At 41.8% G+C, this 16274-nt stretch overlaps 1 protein-coding gene across 1 annotated transcript; it reads left to right on the forward strand.

Annotated features, from left to right (window-relative positions):
• The first annotated feature begins 2966 nt into the window (after positions 1 to 2966).
• CNOT11 (CCR4-NOT transcription complex subunit 11) lies at positions 2967 to 15067 on the forward strand. Its single transcript, XM_033052840.2, has 7 exons — positions 2967 to 3434; positions 4637 to 4801; positions 8939 to 9091; positions 9670 to 9872; positions 10594 to 10796; positions 12001 to 12097; positions 14714 to 15067. The coding sequence occupies exons 1-7, from the start codon at positions 3029 to 3031 to the stop codon at positions 14909 to 14911; spliced, it is 1425 nt and encodes a 474-aa protein (XP_032908731.1). The 5' UTR covers positions 2967 to 3028; the 3' UTR covers positions 14912 to 15067.
• The last annotated feature ends 1207 nt before the right edge of the window (positions 15068 to 16274 follow it).

The raw sequence follows: 16274 nt of genomic DNA on the forward strand, positions 1-16274 counted from the left end.
AAGGTTTTTTTGTATTTGCAAAAGGTAACCTGCCAAACTAGGTTGCCTGTGTCACTTTTAGTCGGGCATCTCTGTGTCTGTGCTAATATGTATTAGCATTTTCGAGCCTACAGGACAGGGTTACACAAGGGGGCTGAGAGTCAGAAATTTAAGTATAGCCCAAATCTCTTTATCCCTCTTTAGGAACTCAAAGCATGATTTTTACTGAGATTCTTTAACCTTACAGTCAAACATTAAAAATCACAGGTGTATTTTTTCTTGTATTGACTATTTAATAGCTATTCCATAGCCATCTAAAAGAAATAGATATGCTCAACCTGCTCCCAGAGGCACTGTTCTGCAAAGGGAGAAAACTGAACTCTTCCTTTTATACCATGAGAATGTGCTGCACTGAGACAGCATCTCCTGCAGAATCGACTCCCCCAGCCCACCAAGGTAGCTGGGGCCCCAACCTTCCTCCCTGAGTGTAATGCAATCCATTTCAGATCTAGCCAAGAACTCATTTTATTTGGGTCTGCACTAGTACCACACACTCTTGCTTCTTCATTACACAAGTTTTGTGCCCAAGAATGTCCAACACACTCATGTGTACACAAAATATAGTGCCCTGTGTGGTCACAGAAACACTGTTTTGCTTTTTACAATTCCTGTCCCAAGAGCATTTTACCTCATCTCTTTTTTTTTTTTTTTTAGATTAAGGTTTTCGTACCCTGAAATGGTAATCTTTTAAAATATTTGTGACTTCAAAATTCCCTTTTTCAACTGATGCTTGTGCCCATCCCACTTCCTATTAAGTACTCTGTCTTCTAAACTGTGAGTTTTCCTCTTCTGACAAAACCTTTTAATTTACATAGAATGCTTTCATATGGCTGCATTAGTGAGCACATATAAGTAATACAACTTTTTTGCTATCTTAGGCATCAGGGAAACATTTTATTTTTCTTTAGTCCATTTCTGCAGCTCTGCATCCATGATTCCAGTAAGCACAATATCAAAGAGTGAATTATGATTCTGAAATCTATAGGAAAAGAAGCAGCAGCTTTCCCTTTCTAAACATGTGTCTCCTTTTTGCTCTGTTTTCCTCAGCAGAGTTTGTTATTAGGAGCAGGCTGTACAAAATAGCTCACCTGGACAAAAGCATCAGAGGTTTGTTTGGGTGATAATCCACCCAGCAAGCCATCCCTCAATTTAAGGCACAATTTTAGATGTGATCACTTCTAACAAATATTAACAATAAACTTCATGCCAAAATGAACAAATGCAACTTTTGCCAGCACACCAGAAACAGGAAACCTGCTGGTTGGTCTGAGGCCTGTGCTTTCCCAAGTTTTCTATCAAGCTCTACCACACACTTGCATAGTTTACTTCCTCAGCTATTTGCAATGCTTTAATCTTCTTCCTAAATCTTACAATTAAAGTCCTTGTTGCAGTTGTTAGTAAACTCTAAATTTGCCTAAATGTCCAAGTAATGCTTTCCTTGAATGCACTGGCCATGTTAGGAAGTTTACTGGCATCCTCTTCCATCTGCTTTACTCTTCTAGAAGTGTATGTTGCAAGCAGACTCCTCACGGTGATTCAGTCCACTGGTAACTGCTCTATCAACAAGGCCTTCAGATCGCCTTCCCTGGCTGCTATCAACAAGGCCTTCAGATCGCCTTCCCTGGCTGCAGACCTTGTTTTCCTTGCAGACCTCGTATTTTTTAACAGCTCTATATGTACATGAATCCTTTACACTGCTGGGATCTGCGTTTCTTTCCCATCAGAAATGCGAAACAGGGAACACCTCCATTACTTGGTCTTTATGCAAGCCTTCAATTCATATTACTTTAGAAACTGAATTCCATCTCTTACACTGGTACAGCTGTCTGGAAAGCCAGGATCTTAAGGGCTGGGTGATGGGAGGAGTACTACTACCAGAAGAATCAGTGCCTGCTCTCAGGACTTCCTAAGCTCTTCTCAGCACATTCCAGAGGCCACGACCTCAGCACTTCTTCATGCTAAACCAGTGACTTGCTGTCCCATGAGATGTATTTCCACAGGATAAGCCAATGAAACAGATCATCACACTTAAAAGGGATGTGCTTCAGTCCCTGACTCCCAGACACATTACTGCTGCTCACCACCCTCCAGCTCTGCTGAGAGCCCCATCAGCAAAGTGGATATTCTCAACTGCACTGAACCACGGAAGATATGGATGAACACCAGCTCTTCAGAATCACAGAATCAATTAGATTGGAAAGGATTTCTGAGATCATTGAGTCCAACCTGAGGCTGCACACCATCTTGTCAGCTACACTGGGGAACCGAGAGCCATATCCAGTCTTTCCTTAAACACCTCCACCTGTCTCTGCCACCTCCCTGGGCAGCCTTTTCCAATGTCGAATTGCTCTTTCTGTGAAGAAATCCCTAATGTCAAACTTAAACCTCCCCTGGTGCTGCTTGAAGCTGTGTCCTCTTGTCCTGTCGCTGTTTGTCTGGGAGAAGAACCTGACCCCCAGTCCGCTACAGCGTCCTTTCAGGTGGTTCAAGAGAGTGTTAAGGTCCCGGCTGAGCCTCCTTTTCCCCAGGTTCAACAGCCCCAGCACCCTCAGCTGCTCCTCATACGACTTGTGTTCCGGACCTTCAATGGACCCGATCTATGGTGTAACTGCTCCGCCGTTAAACGGCAGGCATGGCCACGAGGCGGTCCTCGGCCAGCAGAAAACCGCCGGAGCCGCAGCCGGGCAGGAGCGGGAGGCAGCGGCGGGCCTGGCGGCAGGCCCGGAGCAGCCCCGGCCCGTGAGGCGCTGCCTCGCGCCGCGGCCCCGCCGCCATCCCGCTCCCCGCGCGGCGCCGCGCGCTGCCGGGCGCCCCCTGCCGGCCCCCGCGGGAGCGCGCGCAGCCGCTGCCCGACCAATCCCGGCCCAGCCGGCCGCGCGCGCGCCGCCCCGCAGCCCGGCCCGGAACGGCCCCGCCGCCTTTCGCGGCAGCGCCGTAAAGCGCGGCCGGCGGGGAGCGCCGGGCCCGGAGCGGCGGCGGTCGCGTTCGGATGCCCGGGGGCGGGAGCAGCCCGGCGCCCGGCACGCAGGGGGCAGCGGAGGCGGGCGAGGCGGCGGCGGGCGGCAGGATGAGCCTGTCGCCGAAGGAGCTGTCGAGCCTGCTGAGCATCGTGTCGGAGGAGGCGGGCGGCAGCACCTTCGAGGGGCTCTCCAGCGCCTTCCACCACTACTTCGGGAAGGCCGAGCACTTCCGGCTGGGCTCCGTGCTCGTCCTGCTGCTGCAGCAGCCCGACCTGCTGCCCAGCCCCGCGCAGCGCCTCACGGCGCTCTACCTCCTCTGGGAGATGTACCGCACCGAGCCCCTCGCCGCCAACCCCTTCGCCGCCGTCTTCGCCCACCTCCTCAACCCCGCGCCCGAGCGCGGCGGCGACGAGGCGGAGCGCACCCCGCTCTCAGGTGCGTCCCGGCGGCGGGGAGCGGGGCGGCGCAGGAGCCCTCCTGGAGAGACCGGGACGATCCTGCACGGCCAGCGTCTCTGGGCTTGCGGTCAGCCAGGCCGCTTGCTTGGACCTTACAGCTCTCTACAGCTGGCTGAGAGGAATGGTCATGTTTAGCCTGGAGGAGACGCCTTTTCGCTCTTTACAGCTACCTGAAAGGAGATTGTAGCCGGGATCGGCCTCTTCTCCCAAGCAGACACCGACAGGACAAGAGGGCATAGCGTAAAGCTGAGCCGCGGGAGGTTTAGGTTGGACTTCAGGAAGAATTTATTCACAGAAAGGACGATTAGAAAATGGAATGGGCTGTCCGGGGAGGTGATGCAGTCACCGTCCCTGGAGGTGTTTAAGGGAAGACTGGACGTGGCACGCAGTAGTTGTAGGTGTAGTTGACATGGTGGTGTTCAGTCATAGGTCAGACTCGATGGTCTTAGAGGTCTTTTCCAACCTAATTGATGCTGTGATATTACGGAATTTTTTTGGGAGAAAGCCATTGCAAAAACCAGGAGGTGATAGGAGACTTCTGACAGCCTTAAAGCTGTGAAACAAAACTGTTAGAGAGAAATACATGAAACACGTTTTTTCCTCTTCAGTGAATATGACACTACCAGTGTTGAGTAAATCAGATTCTAAAAAATAAAACCTGTTGGACAGACTACAGAGAGGACTGCAAAGTTGGTTAGAGGGCTGGAGCACTGGAACAGGCTGCCCAGAGAAGCTGTGGATGCCCCATCCCTGCAAATGTTCAAGGCTAGGCTGGATGGAGCTCAGAGCAACCTGGTCTGGGGACAGGTGCCCCTGGCAGGGGGTGGGAACTAAATGGTCTTTAAGGTCCTTTCCAACCCAGGCCATTCTCTGATTCTGTGAACTGTAATGTCAGGTCATACTAAATAGCTCCCTTTTTGTCTGGATTGGAAACTGTGAATGAACTACCATGAGTGACTTAGCATTAGCTGTCACGATGTGTAATACTGATCACATAGTGCGGTATTTTGCATTAAAACAGTTTTGTATGTGTCTCACGGACTCTCCAGCTGCACCTACTTTGCCATAAATTAACAAATCAGTTTGTCTTAGTTTTGGCTGTTAAACACAAAGAGCATGGAAAGCTGTTAATGGTCCTACATTAAAAACCATGGATTGTTTTCCATTATATCTCCACAGGCTTCTTACCTCCCATAACTCCTCCAGAAAAATTCTTTCTTTCACAACTGATGTTGGCCCCTCCTAGAGAGCTGTTCAAGAAGACTCCTCGGCAGATTGCTGCGATGGATGTGGGGAACATGGCCCAGTCAGTGGACATCAGTGGGCTGCAGCTGGCATTAGCAGGTAAGGAAAGTTTGTGGTAAGGCTGTGATGTCCTTAGGAGTGGAAGCTCTCATTGGAACGTGACTGTGGGTTACCTGAGAAACACCTGTCTATCCTGAGCATGAAAATGTTTGTACTATGCTTCAAGGTCTTCAAGCCTGTGTAGAGAAAACTCAGGCAGAGATTACACCCTAACTCTTTTATCCTCCTTAACAAGTAGTTTTTAAGGCAAATATGTAATTGCCTTAGATAAAAGAATATTTTGCAAGTATAGGAAGATTTTAATCTAAAACTGTATGGGGTTTTGTTAAGGATGTTTTTGGGGTTTTTTTTGGGAGGGGATGTTTTTGGTGGGTTTTTTCATTTGTTTGCTTAGCTATTGTGTTAGTGTGGGTTTTTTCTGTATTTTCATCCCTTTTCACCCTTCGCGTTATTTCTTTTATAAGAAAACAAACATAACTGTCATGCTACTATTATGTGCCAGTACTTCAGCTGTACCTGGAAAATTGACTATTACAATTAAACCTTCATTCATTGCAAAGTTAGACCTTGCAATGTTAGCTCAAGAGTTGGAAAGTGATCCAGTTTCATTGGATTGAAAAGAAAAGCAGTATGATGCTTAACCTTTGGCAGGAGGGCAGGAGGAGGGACATGATTGGAATATATTATATGGAATATTATATATTGTTGGGAACAAGGAACCAGTTTAAACACAGAAAAAAAAATGTGTAGGTATGTGCCAGTAGACCTGCTTGCTTGAAAACTGACCCAGTTCTATATCTGCACAGTGTGATTTATTGGTTAAGACTATCTGTGTCCTGCAGTTGTATCTTGGTGTTGTAATTTTTTTTCTGTGGACTCTGACATCGACTGGTAAAACTGTGGTATACTGTCCCTTGTTCACAGTCTACAAATGTGTTGTGGGGTCTTCCTTAGCTGCTATTTCCAGACTGGGATCATTTGAAAATGCAAATTGAACATGTCATTGTGGGTGGGGCAAACTTTTCTGGTTCTTCTTGTGTTCATCCTGTATGTATTTTGTAGAATACCTCAGCAAATTCAAATTTGTGAAGCCTCAGATAACTTGTCATTTTCAGCGTAAGGCATGTGTGATGCCTTAAGAAGCCTCAAGTTTTTCTTATTTGTTTTTATTTGTTTTCCCTCTTGTTACTGTGTTTGCTTTCCGAGTAGTTTGTTCTCATTAAAAATGAAATAATTGAATCACAGAATGGTTTGGGTTGGAAAAAACCATGAAAATAATCTACTTCCACCTTCACCCACTGTGGGCATGAACACTTTCCAATAAGCCCCATCCAGCCTGGACTTGGACATTTCCAGGGATGGGGATCCACACTGTCTCTGGGCAACCTCAAAACTGTAGTTGGGTGAATGTGTGCTCTAGGCCACATACTTTATTTTAAAATAGAAGATAATGATGGCTGAAAGTAGAATACAGAGTCATTAATGGTGCTTGTATAAGATTTATATCATTGTTTACATAATCCAGTAAAAGTGCACAATTGCTTACAAGCAGTTGTAGAAGTTATGTAACAAAACCAGCTGCATCTGAAAAAGCTCTATGCTGTCTTTCTCAGACTTCTTGCTGTAGGTCTCCAGAGTAACTGTCTGCTTTCTAATCACTTTCTTAAAGATAGATCTTTTACTTTTTTTTTTTTTTTTTTAAATCATGATGATGCTTCTGTTTGTTGTGTTTTGGGAAGTCTATGATTTTTTTCGCTAGTCTTCAGTTTATTTCTCCTAATGATTCAATGTGCAGGATGATGACACTAAGATGCAATGTTTGAGGTGTTTTGTTTACCCTTTCCCCAGGACGTACAGAATGTGACAGCTGTAACACCTGGTAGCTCTTCGAAAGTATGGTCCTTGAGATCAGTTCCAGGCTGTTCAGAGCAGGATGATTCTGACTTGCTTTATAGCACATACCTGTAAAATCAAATGAAATAATTTAGGAAAAAAAAAGTAGAACACTGGAATCAAACATCTTGGACAGGAGTATTAACACTTGTTCTGTTCTGTCTTCCCTTTGGCCTGCAGAGAGAGCTAATTGAAACTTTGGTACTGCCCTACAATAATATGTTTCTGTTAATGCAATATTTGTGTGCTACTCTATCAAAAAAGTAACTTTCTCCTAGTTGGCAGGGATAGGTCTCCTGGCAAAGTGTTTCTCAGTGTTTGTCTGCTAACCTGTATTTGATGGGGGAGTAATTGATCTCAAAGTATGAAAGTAAGGCTTTTCATACATTGTAGAGATTTCTTGAAGGATCAAAGAAAGCTGTAAAAATAAAATAATAAGCTCCTTTATAGAACCCTAAGGATTTGTTTTCAGTTTAGTTTTGTAAAATTTAAATGTCTTAGTTGAAAATGCTACATTAGTTTCTGTTAAATCGCTGTGTTGTAATTCTTACTTCTGCTTACCCGAAGCTGTTGATTCAGCCCTTATTCTTGAAACAGTGAGGTTGAACTTCTGAGCTTCAGTATAACTGAGGGCTCAGGCAGGCTTCTTAAATCAGTGAAGTGAAATATCACTAACTGTCTTGTCTAACATCACTAGTAATTTCAGATTATGAGGTTACAAACAAATCTGTGACATAGTGACTGATGGGTTTAGGTTCTAGACTATAAATGAAAAGATAGAAAAAGGACACCCAATGCCTCTCCCCAACTCCTGTACTTCATTTGTTAAATCAACCATTCTGTTTGGGGGCTAAATGAAAGTACTCAAGAGATGAAGTTTGAAATAGTTGCTTAAGTAGAAGATATGTTTTATAAGCCAGCTCATTTGCACTTTGCCTTTAAATTTTTTTAAGTGACTTAAAAGTGTTGTTGCCTTTAATAGAAAACTATATCCTGCTATGCCGCTTCAGTGGGCATATATGCAAATGTTTGTATTATCTGAAATAGTTGGATAAAGTAGGATAGAAAGCCACAAAATTAACAACTTTGTTCTCATGATGTGCTTTTTGCTCACAGTTTTGGGCATCTCTTGCAGATTTGTTTGGAGTCATAGAAATAGTTTGTGTGTGTGGGGGCAGCTGGGATGGGTCAACATGATTGCACAAAAAAGAGCAAGCACACTTTGCTTAGAAGTGTTAGGGTACACAAAATATGACTACACACACTCAATTAATCAGGAAATGGAGTGGTGTTTAGTTTCATCTGGAACTTTTTCAAGGGATTTCTTGTGTGGTACCAGCCATTTTGAACTTCAGATTGCTTAAGGTGTAATTTGCTGTTAACAGGGTGGGGAAAGGAATGTTAAGTGGTATTCTGTAGTAGGGATTTTTCTGCTTTTTGTCCTTTGGAGTTTTCTTTGTTGAAGAAATGGAAAACAGGATCTCTCAAAATAGTACAGAGAATACAGAAGATCAGCCACTAAGTCTCCAGATACAGAAGAGCAATAGTTTATTGACAGAAGGGTACATAAAAATCTGATAATGCCCATATTGTCCTTTTTTGGCCAATTTCTTCAAGTCTTCAGCTGTACATACACTAACCTTAATCTTACTTTTCTATAACTTGTGTATGTTCTGTAATTTGGCCTCTAAAGGGACGATTTTAGCTCCTTGGAAGTTTGCTTAACAATGATGTCTGTAGAATCATGTAACCATTAAAACTCCATTGTTTTCCATTAAAGCACTGATTCTGGCTTGCCAGCGAATGCCCAAGGAGCTCAGGCAATGCCACAGAAATGTGTTGGGTAAATTTGAATAGCTGACTTCAGGTCTAGTATGACCATTATAGTCAGTAAATGGATTCGTGTAGATCTTTCACTTTCCTTCTCTGAGAAGTGAGTACAAAACTGGATACACCATGTGAACTCTTTGAGGAGAAGCATGGGAACCTACTAATGTGCTGCTTTCAGATGTAGATTACATCAGTTAAGTGCCTTTTTGAAGGCCAAGACTACGTTTCAGATTAACATCTATTTTTTCTTTATCCTTACTGCATACCCTCTGCCCCTTGCCTGTCAGCTGGCACTCAGACTGCTGACTGCCCAACTGTACTAAATTTCATGTTGATGTTATCTGTTTTGGTTTTTTTTAAAGCCAGTTCTTTTCTAAAGCTGCTTGTTTCTCAGTATTTTTAGTATTCCAGACATCTCTGTTCCAATTTTATGGTTTCATATTCTTCTTTCAGAACGTCAGTCCGAGTTGCCAACACAGAGCAAGGCCAGCTTCCCCAGCATTCTCAGTGATCCTGACCCAGATTCTTCCAACTCCGGTTTTGACAGCTCTGTTGCTTCCCAGATCACAGAAGCATTAGTGAGTGGACTAAAGCCTCCTATAGAAAGTATGTGCATTTTCACATCTTTGTTTCTGTAACTCATGACATGCTGTGTTACTACACTTCAGATAAAATGTAGTAGAATTCAGAAGAATTTTCAAGGCATGAAATAGCAATTAAGGTGAATGAAAGTGTGAAACTGTATCAAGCTGTCTGTAGATGAGATTCTAGTGTTCATATTTACAGACTTCTAGAAATCTGGAGTCTGTCTTCAAGCCCTTCCCCGAGTTATCTGCTGAACAACAAATGCTAATTCCTGCACTGAGATCTGCATTGGCTGATAACACCTCCAATGTTAAAACAAAAAAACCCCCCAGTTATTGTGGAAGGGAAAAAGACCACAGAATCAGTAACACAGTGATCTGAATAAAGAGGAAAAACAGATGTAATGGCATCTGTAAAAGGCAGATGTAATGGTATTACTAAAAATCAGAAATAAATGTTTTTCTGGGAGGCAAATAGGATTGTAATGCTATTATAATAGCTTAAAGAAATAGGGAGTTTTGGGGCACCTTTGGTTTTTTACTGATACAGAACTGAATACCCAAAGCTTAAGGAAACATTTCACATTGTTGCCTTTTTAGGTCACTTTCGACCAGAGTTTATTCGACCACCGCCTCCACTCCATATATGTGAGGATGAATTGGCATGGCTGAATCCAATCGAACCAGATCACACAATTCAGTGGGATAAGTCAATGTGTGTTAAGAACAGCACTGGAGTTGAGATAAAAAGAATCATGGCAAAAGCTTTTAAAAGTCCTTTGACTTCCCCTCAGCAAACACAGGTAAGGATGATGCACTTTCCTGTGTAAAATGATTCTCTAAGAAGCTATTAACTCCTGTGTTTTAGAAAACTTTGGATTCAGAAAACTTTTAAGTTGTAAAAATCCAAGAATTTTGACTTGGGTTTGTCTGAATAAGGAAGATGATGTTCCTACCATTGACTGGATGTAGTTACGGTTGACCAGGTGTGGCACTGATGTTTTTTTGTGTGGAAAAATCTTTGTATAATTAAGTTGCTCATGCTTCTATGAAAGTTTTTGATAAATAATTACTTCAGAAACACCACCAACTTTTTTTTCCTCAATTTGATAGTATTACCATGGATTTCAGTGGGCTTTTTTTCATAATCATTATGCTGGCACTGTTAAATAAGCTTTATTTGCACTACTCTTCCTGCCAAGTGAACTTGAAATTGAGATTTCAAGGATTTTCAACTGGACAGGAAATTAAAGGAGGCTGAAACTTTTCATGTGGATTTTTTTAACTCCTTTCTTTGCTGCCCACTGATGAAATATTCCTAAACATGTTAGCAAAGGTTTTATGGACACAATTGCCTGTACATAAAAATTTTGAAGTATCCTTCCAGTGCATTTCAATAGAGAAGCCTAAATCTAAAGGCCTATCATTCTGCTGGATCTTAGATGTTATTATAGCAGTTTTTTCAAGCAATAACATGAATAGTTGAGGAAAAATTAAATGAAGATTTTGTTTTCTTCTTCACAGCTCCTTGGAGAACTGGAAAAGGACCCCAAGCTTGTTTACCATATTGGTCTCACTCCTGCCAAATTGCCAGACCTGGTTGAAAACAATCCTTTAGTAGCTATAGAAATGTTACTGAAATTAATGCAGTCTAGTCAAATAACGGAGTATTTTTCTGTCTTGGTCAACATGGACATGTCCTTACATTCAATGGAAGTTGTAAATCGGTGAGTGTGATCTCAAATCTAATAAGGTATCATTGAGTATGTAAAATGAGCAGTTTTGTTTTATTAGGATATCTGGAAATGTTCTTTTTGACCCTTCTTGAGGCATCTCTGTGTGAGAGATAGACTACAGTAGGACAAAGGGCAGTTATTGTGAGAATCCTTCACAAACAGTTAATGCCACATGGCTAATCTGCTTAATTGCAACTTGCATTCTTGATGCAGCTTTAGTGAACAAAAGGTGCTGTTGTTAAACAGCTGCCCTGCTGTACATTCATGTCCTGTTTTCATTGAGTCTAATTTCTGCAGATAGGTACAACCCATTTTCTTAACAGAATGTTAGTCCCTTAAATGGGAAAACTTTTCAGACAGCTAATTCCCACAAATTTACAGAAATACATCTCTCACTTACTTTCTTCCATTTCTTGGTAATTACTGAACATGAACTACCAAATAAGCCTCAATCAGCAGTCCCTTTGAAGCAGAGTTGAATTGCACCTTAAATATCTTCTGATTAAAGAAACATTTCTGAAATAAATGCCTCCCTACTGGTGCAGACTGACAGCAGTTACTGCCCTGAAGTGGGGCTAATGATTGCAACATGGAGAAAGAGTGGTAAGAGAAGAGCTTTCACCTGTGTTCCAGAAGGGCTACACCACCAGTCAGGCATGCTGGTTCTCCCACAGCATAGCTACCACAGGAACAACTTTGATCAAACTGCAAAGCGACTGTCAGTGCTAATGGGGAGACACTGATTGTTAAGGGAAATTAGACAAGAGATTGGAACTGCACTTGAAACTAAAATCTTCCCCTTCTTCCCTACTGTCCACTTTTCACTACTTGAGATAGAACTCATGTGAGGTACTTTGATCAGATTCTGTTGTAACATTGTGTCAGTTCTCCATTTAGTGTATGTTGTTCTCTTAAGAGAGGTGTATTGTTCTTTCAGTTAAGAAGCAGTGGCAACTCAAATGTCAGATGTGCTAGAAACCAATCTAACTTAGCTTCTCTACCATCAGAGTTTTAAAAATTTTATTCTTAATTAAGAACTTAAATGACTAGAAATAAGTCTGGGAGCTATCAAAAATCAGTTCTGTATGACAGAACTGGGAATAAACTCATATCACAGGTCTGATGTGATTTGTTTTGCTACAGAAACACTAGATTTATGGCTTCATAAACCACTGAATATATTCTATTTGAACAGGCTTACTACTGCAGTTGATCTTCCGCCTGAATTTATTCATCTTTATATCTCCAACTGTATCTCCACCTGTGAACAGATTAAAGACAAATATATGCAGGTGAGTGCTTCAATAAATTGGTTAGGAAAAAGTATCCCATTTACTGCACTGTGAAATATGTGCTATGATTTTAATAATGCTGATAGCATAGGTTATTCTGTTTTACTGCTTTTTTTTTATTTCAGAGGCCCTTTTTTTTCCCTAACATGCTATGCAATTCTTTATAGAGTTTAATGGACAGTTCCTCACTTTTTTTATAAGACTTTACAGGTAATCACTGTTCCCTGTTTTTCTATAGACATCATAAACTACTTCCTGGCAAAACTGCTGTTTTATGTGACTGGGGTTCTTACATTCAGAAGATTTATCTGTCACTCCATGAGCCTTTTCTTCACCCCTAGTATTAGTTTGCATTCTGCTTAGTTTTAAGCTTCAAGTTTCTCTTCTATACAAGTGTCCCAGCCACTTCAGACCTCTGAGGTGATGTTACAAAACTCACGGGAATTCTCACCCTTTAGTCATGACAGCTTGCAGATCTCCTTAAAGACCTAAAAACCTTTTGTCTTTCTAACACCACACTCTGCTTCCCAAGCCTGTCATACTTACCTGCTGGTACTGAGGAAGCTGTAACCACTCCAAGGATCCCTGATTGGGGAGGGTCAGTGGAAACCTGAGGAGATTTACACACTTCTGGCATTCAGGGTTGTCTACATGCTGTGTGAGGTATTTCCTTTTCTCCTAAACTGATCTTTTGGCTTCACCAGGTACCCAGTGGAACTTTTCTTGGGTTCATAATTGGTGAAAAACAGTTCTGTATTCAGTTTCTCCAAGGCTTTTTGAATCCTAAGTCCTGCCTTAGCTTTTTCCTCTTGATACTGAAGGACTGCAGTGTCTTTAGTCTCTTGCAGCAAGACAACTGTTCCTTTCCCTTTAAGCTGTTTTGGTGCTCTCTAGTGCCTTCTTTGGCTCTATTGTATCCTTAAGCTACAGAAATGAAAGTTGTGTGCAGTGCACAGGATAGGGTTGCAGTGTGGTTTTAGATAGCAGCAATTCCCCCATCTTGTTCTCAATCTCTTCCAAATGATGACTGACCATGTATTATCTTTTGGTGGCTCCTAATGCTTCTCTGCTTTGTGGTTCTGCCAGACACACGTGGGTGACTTGATCTGTGACCTGCTGAATAGTTCTGCCTATTGCATTTGGTAGTGGAGTAGGAAAATAGCAGCAGACCTGGGCTGCAGCTGAGAATATGCCCAGAGTGGGACACTGCCCAGAGGGGCTGCTGAGAGCATGTAGTAACTGTGCTTCAGGAACTCAGGGGACAAAAAAGAGCTCGGAGGGTCAAAGGAACATATACTGATCACTAAGCAGCATGCAGACCTTGAGATCTAACATTTTTTAATGTGTATGGGGCCTCACAGCAGCTGAGACACAAGATGTTTTGTTTGAAAAACATGGTATAAAATTGCTATTGGAAATGATCGTCAGAGATTGGGAGTCAGCCAGTAATCTTGCATTTGTTCTTTTGCCGAGTTGCACGTTCCTGGATTATTATAATTACTCATGTAACTGATTTGTGTTACAGAGAAAGCATGTGATACCTTTCGATCACAGTGAAGGAATTAAGTTGTTCAGTCTCTGAATTCTCTCATTATAAATAGCAAATTTTGCAATAGTAAGCTCAGTTCCTGGAGAAATAGCTGATACCTTATTTTCAGTGTCAAATAATCTGAAATGCTTTGGACACTTAATCTGTCACATCCCTCAATTCCATCTGATAAACATTGTTCACATATATAACTGTCTTTAGAGAAAGGTTTGGGTTCAACTCTTTCTCACAATGTGAAGTATGAGAGCACTTTAATGATAAAGACCTGGTTATGTCCTTGGGGAAGAACATGCTCTGTGTTAAACAGATGGTTGGTGACTGGTCCTACGTATGACAAATTTTAAGTGCCAGTTCCTAAGCTTTCACATCCAATTCCCATTGTGCTCTTAAAGGTGTTGCCTAAGCAGCTCTTAAGAAAAAGAATACTTTTAAGATCCTGTCTTTTCACTGGATCAGGCAGGAAATGAGCCATGAGTTCTTGGATTAGGTATCCCTGGAATTGTTTTTCTTCCTAATAGACAGCAGAAGGGTTATCTGCTGATTCAGCAACAGAGCACATTCCATGAAGGAAGTTTGGAATCAGTTTGGTCAGTTACTTCCTATCTGGAGTTCCTTGATGATGTGGTGATAAGAAATTTTGAGATGTGAAATTTGTTCAATTTTCTTTATGGTGTTATTGTAGAAAATAAGACTATGTCAACATTTGAGTCTTGCTTAATCTTCAGCCTACTAGCTCTTCTCTGCCTTTATTCAGAGATTACATAATAAATTAAGTACAGTGGATAGGTAGATCTAGTGCTTCATTTGTGCATGGGATTAATCCTGAGAAGGCTCCTGCATCCAGAAGTACAAGAACTATAGAGCAGTCTATTCTTTGAATATAGTAGCAGTAGTATTGGAAATGGAAGAAAATGGGCAGCATGTACAAAGCTTGGGAACACGATAACTGCTGAAGCTGAACTGCTTCTGCAACACCTTGCTTGTACCGCTGAGGGCAAACAGTCTTTTCACTGACTTGGTGGCAAACATTTATTTGGATTACTAAACCATCTCTCTTTATGTTTCAGAACCGCCTGGTTCGTCTTGTTTGTGTCTTTCTTCAGTCTTTAATCAGAAACAAAATTATTAATGTACAGGACTTGTTTATAGAAGTGCAAGCATTCTGCATTGAGTTCAGTCGGATACGAGAAGCAGCTGGCCTTTTCAGATTGCTGAAGACACTGGACACTGGGGAAAATCCATCAGAAACAAAAACGTCAAAATAAAGTGACTGTCAGTGGCAAAAAAACCCTCTTGCTGGTGTTCTATACCAATTAATTGTACATTTGAAACTTAAATTCCTGGATTAATTATGTATTATGTTAATTACATTATAAATAGCATTTTATGCATTTGAACAATAAATAAGGCATTTTCTGATACATTTGAATTTGTGAAATGTGTTAGGCTTTACACAACTTTTCACTGTGGTTAGAATTTGTATGTCATATCCTGAAATTCAGGCTCTAGTTCCAGAGTGAATATAAACATAGCATTCACAGCAGGTTTAAGTATTAATCTGGTACTCACTGTCTTTAGGTCCAAAATTGTTTGTATATAACTAAAGTCAACTTGTATTAAGGTAGGTAAGTTCCTTGCTTTACCTTCTGTTCACTGTGTACGACCTTCTAGGAGCTGGACAGAATTCCTAACAGTGTATTCTGGTTTTGGTGAGTAAGAGAAAGTCTGTCCTGATATCTAGAAACAGCTAAAGCTTATCTTTACAAGGCAGAAATGAATTTGGTATTCTCCAGAATCATGCCAGCAGCAGTTGAAATACCACACCTTAATATCCTTGTAAAAATGTTTCACTTAGGAAAGAGGGTCACATTTCTTCCATTTAAAAAAAAAAAAATTCTGTCTCTTTTCACTTCCAAATTTGCAGGGGGAGTTCTTATGTATCTATTCTAAAGTTAAATAGCCTCTTCCTTCTAGAGCACAGAGGCAGAGTAGCTTTCATGTTAGATGCCAGGTATTGGGGAAACTGGTGATGGAGTCTGCTAACCTACTATTTTAACCTGATACTAGAGTAGCTGCTGTTATAGTTAAGACCTGAGACTGAAAAGGAAAGTACAGTAATTTCACGATTATAAGCTGTACTGAGTATAAGCCGCACTTCCAGGTGCCAGCAACTTTTCATTCTTTGTCCATAAATAAGCTGCACATGATTATAAGCTGCAGGTTACAATGCAGAGTATGATAAAAGGTATCTATTCCATCACCATCTGTTGAGGGTGGGGGCAGTGATCCTTATCTCAACGGCAGATATTCTGCTAATGGGCCATCCATTGAAACCAGGCTGGGCATTGTTCTTTATCTTTTCACAACTCATCCTTCCTCCAGTGAGTCATTTTCTGCTAATGGCCCATTGAGTCCCACTGTGGGACTGATAAAACTACTTCATCCCACTGGAAGTTGCTCCAGCCAGGGGGAAGAGCCCAACATTTCTTACCAAGATAAAAACAGATGTTTTGGGACACTAAGGGAGCCCCTTTCTCCACTGGACTCCTGAGGAAAACCGGATTTCTCCACATCACCACTGGACCTCTGGAGGGAAACTGCACCTTCTGCAGGAGCACTGCTCCAACT

Source organism: Catharus ustulatus, chromosome 2, assembly GCF_009819885.2.
Source record: "Catharus ustulatus isolate bCatUst1 chromosome 2, bCatUst1.pri.v2, whole genome shotgun sequence".
NCBI lineage: Eukaryota > Metazoa > Chordata > Aves > Passeriformes > Turdidae > Catharus > Catharus ustulatus.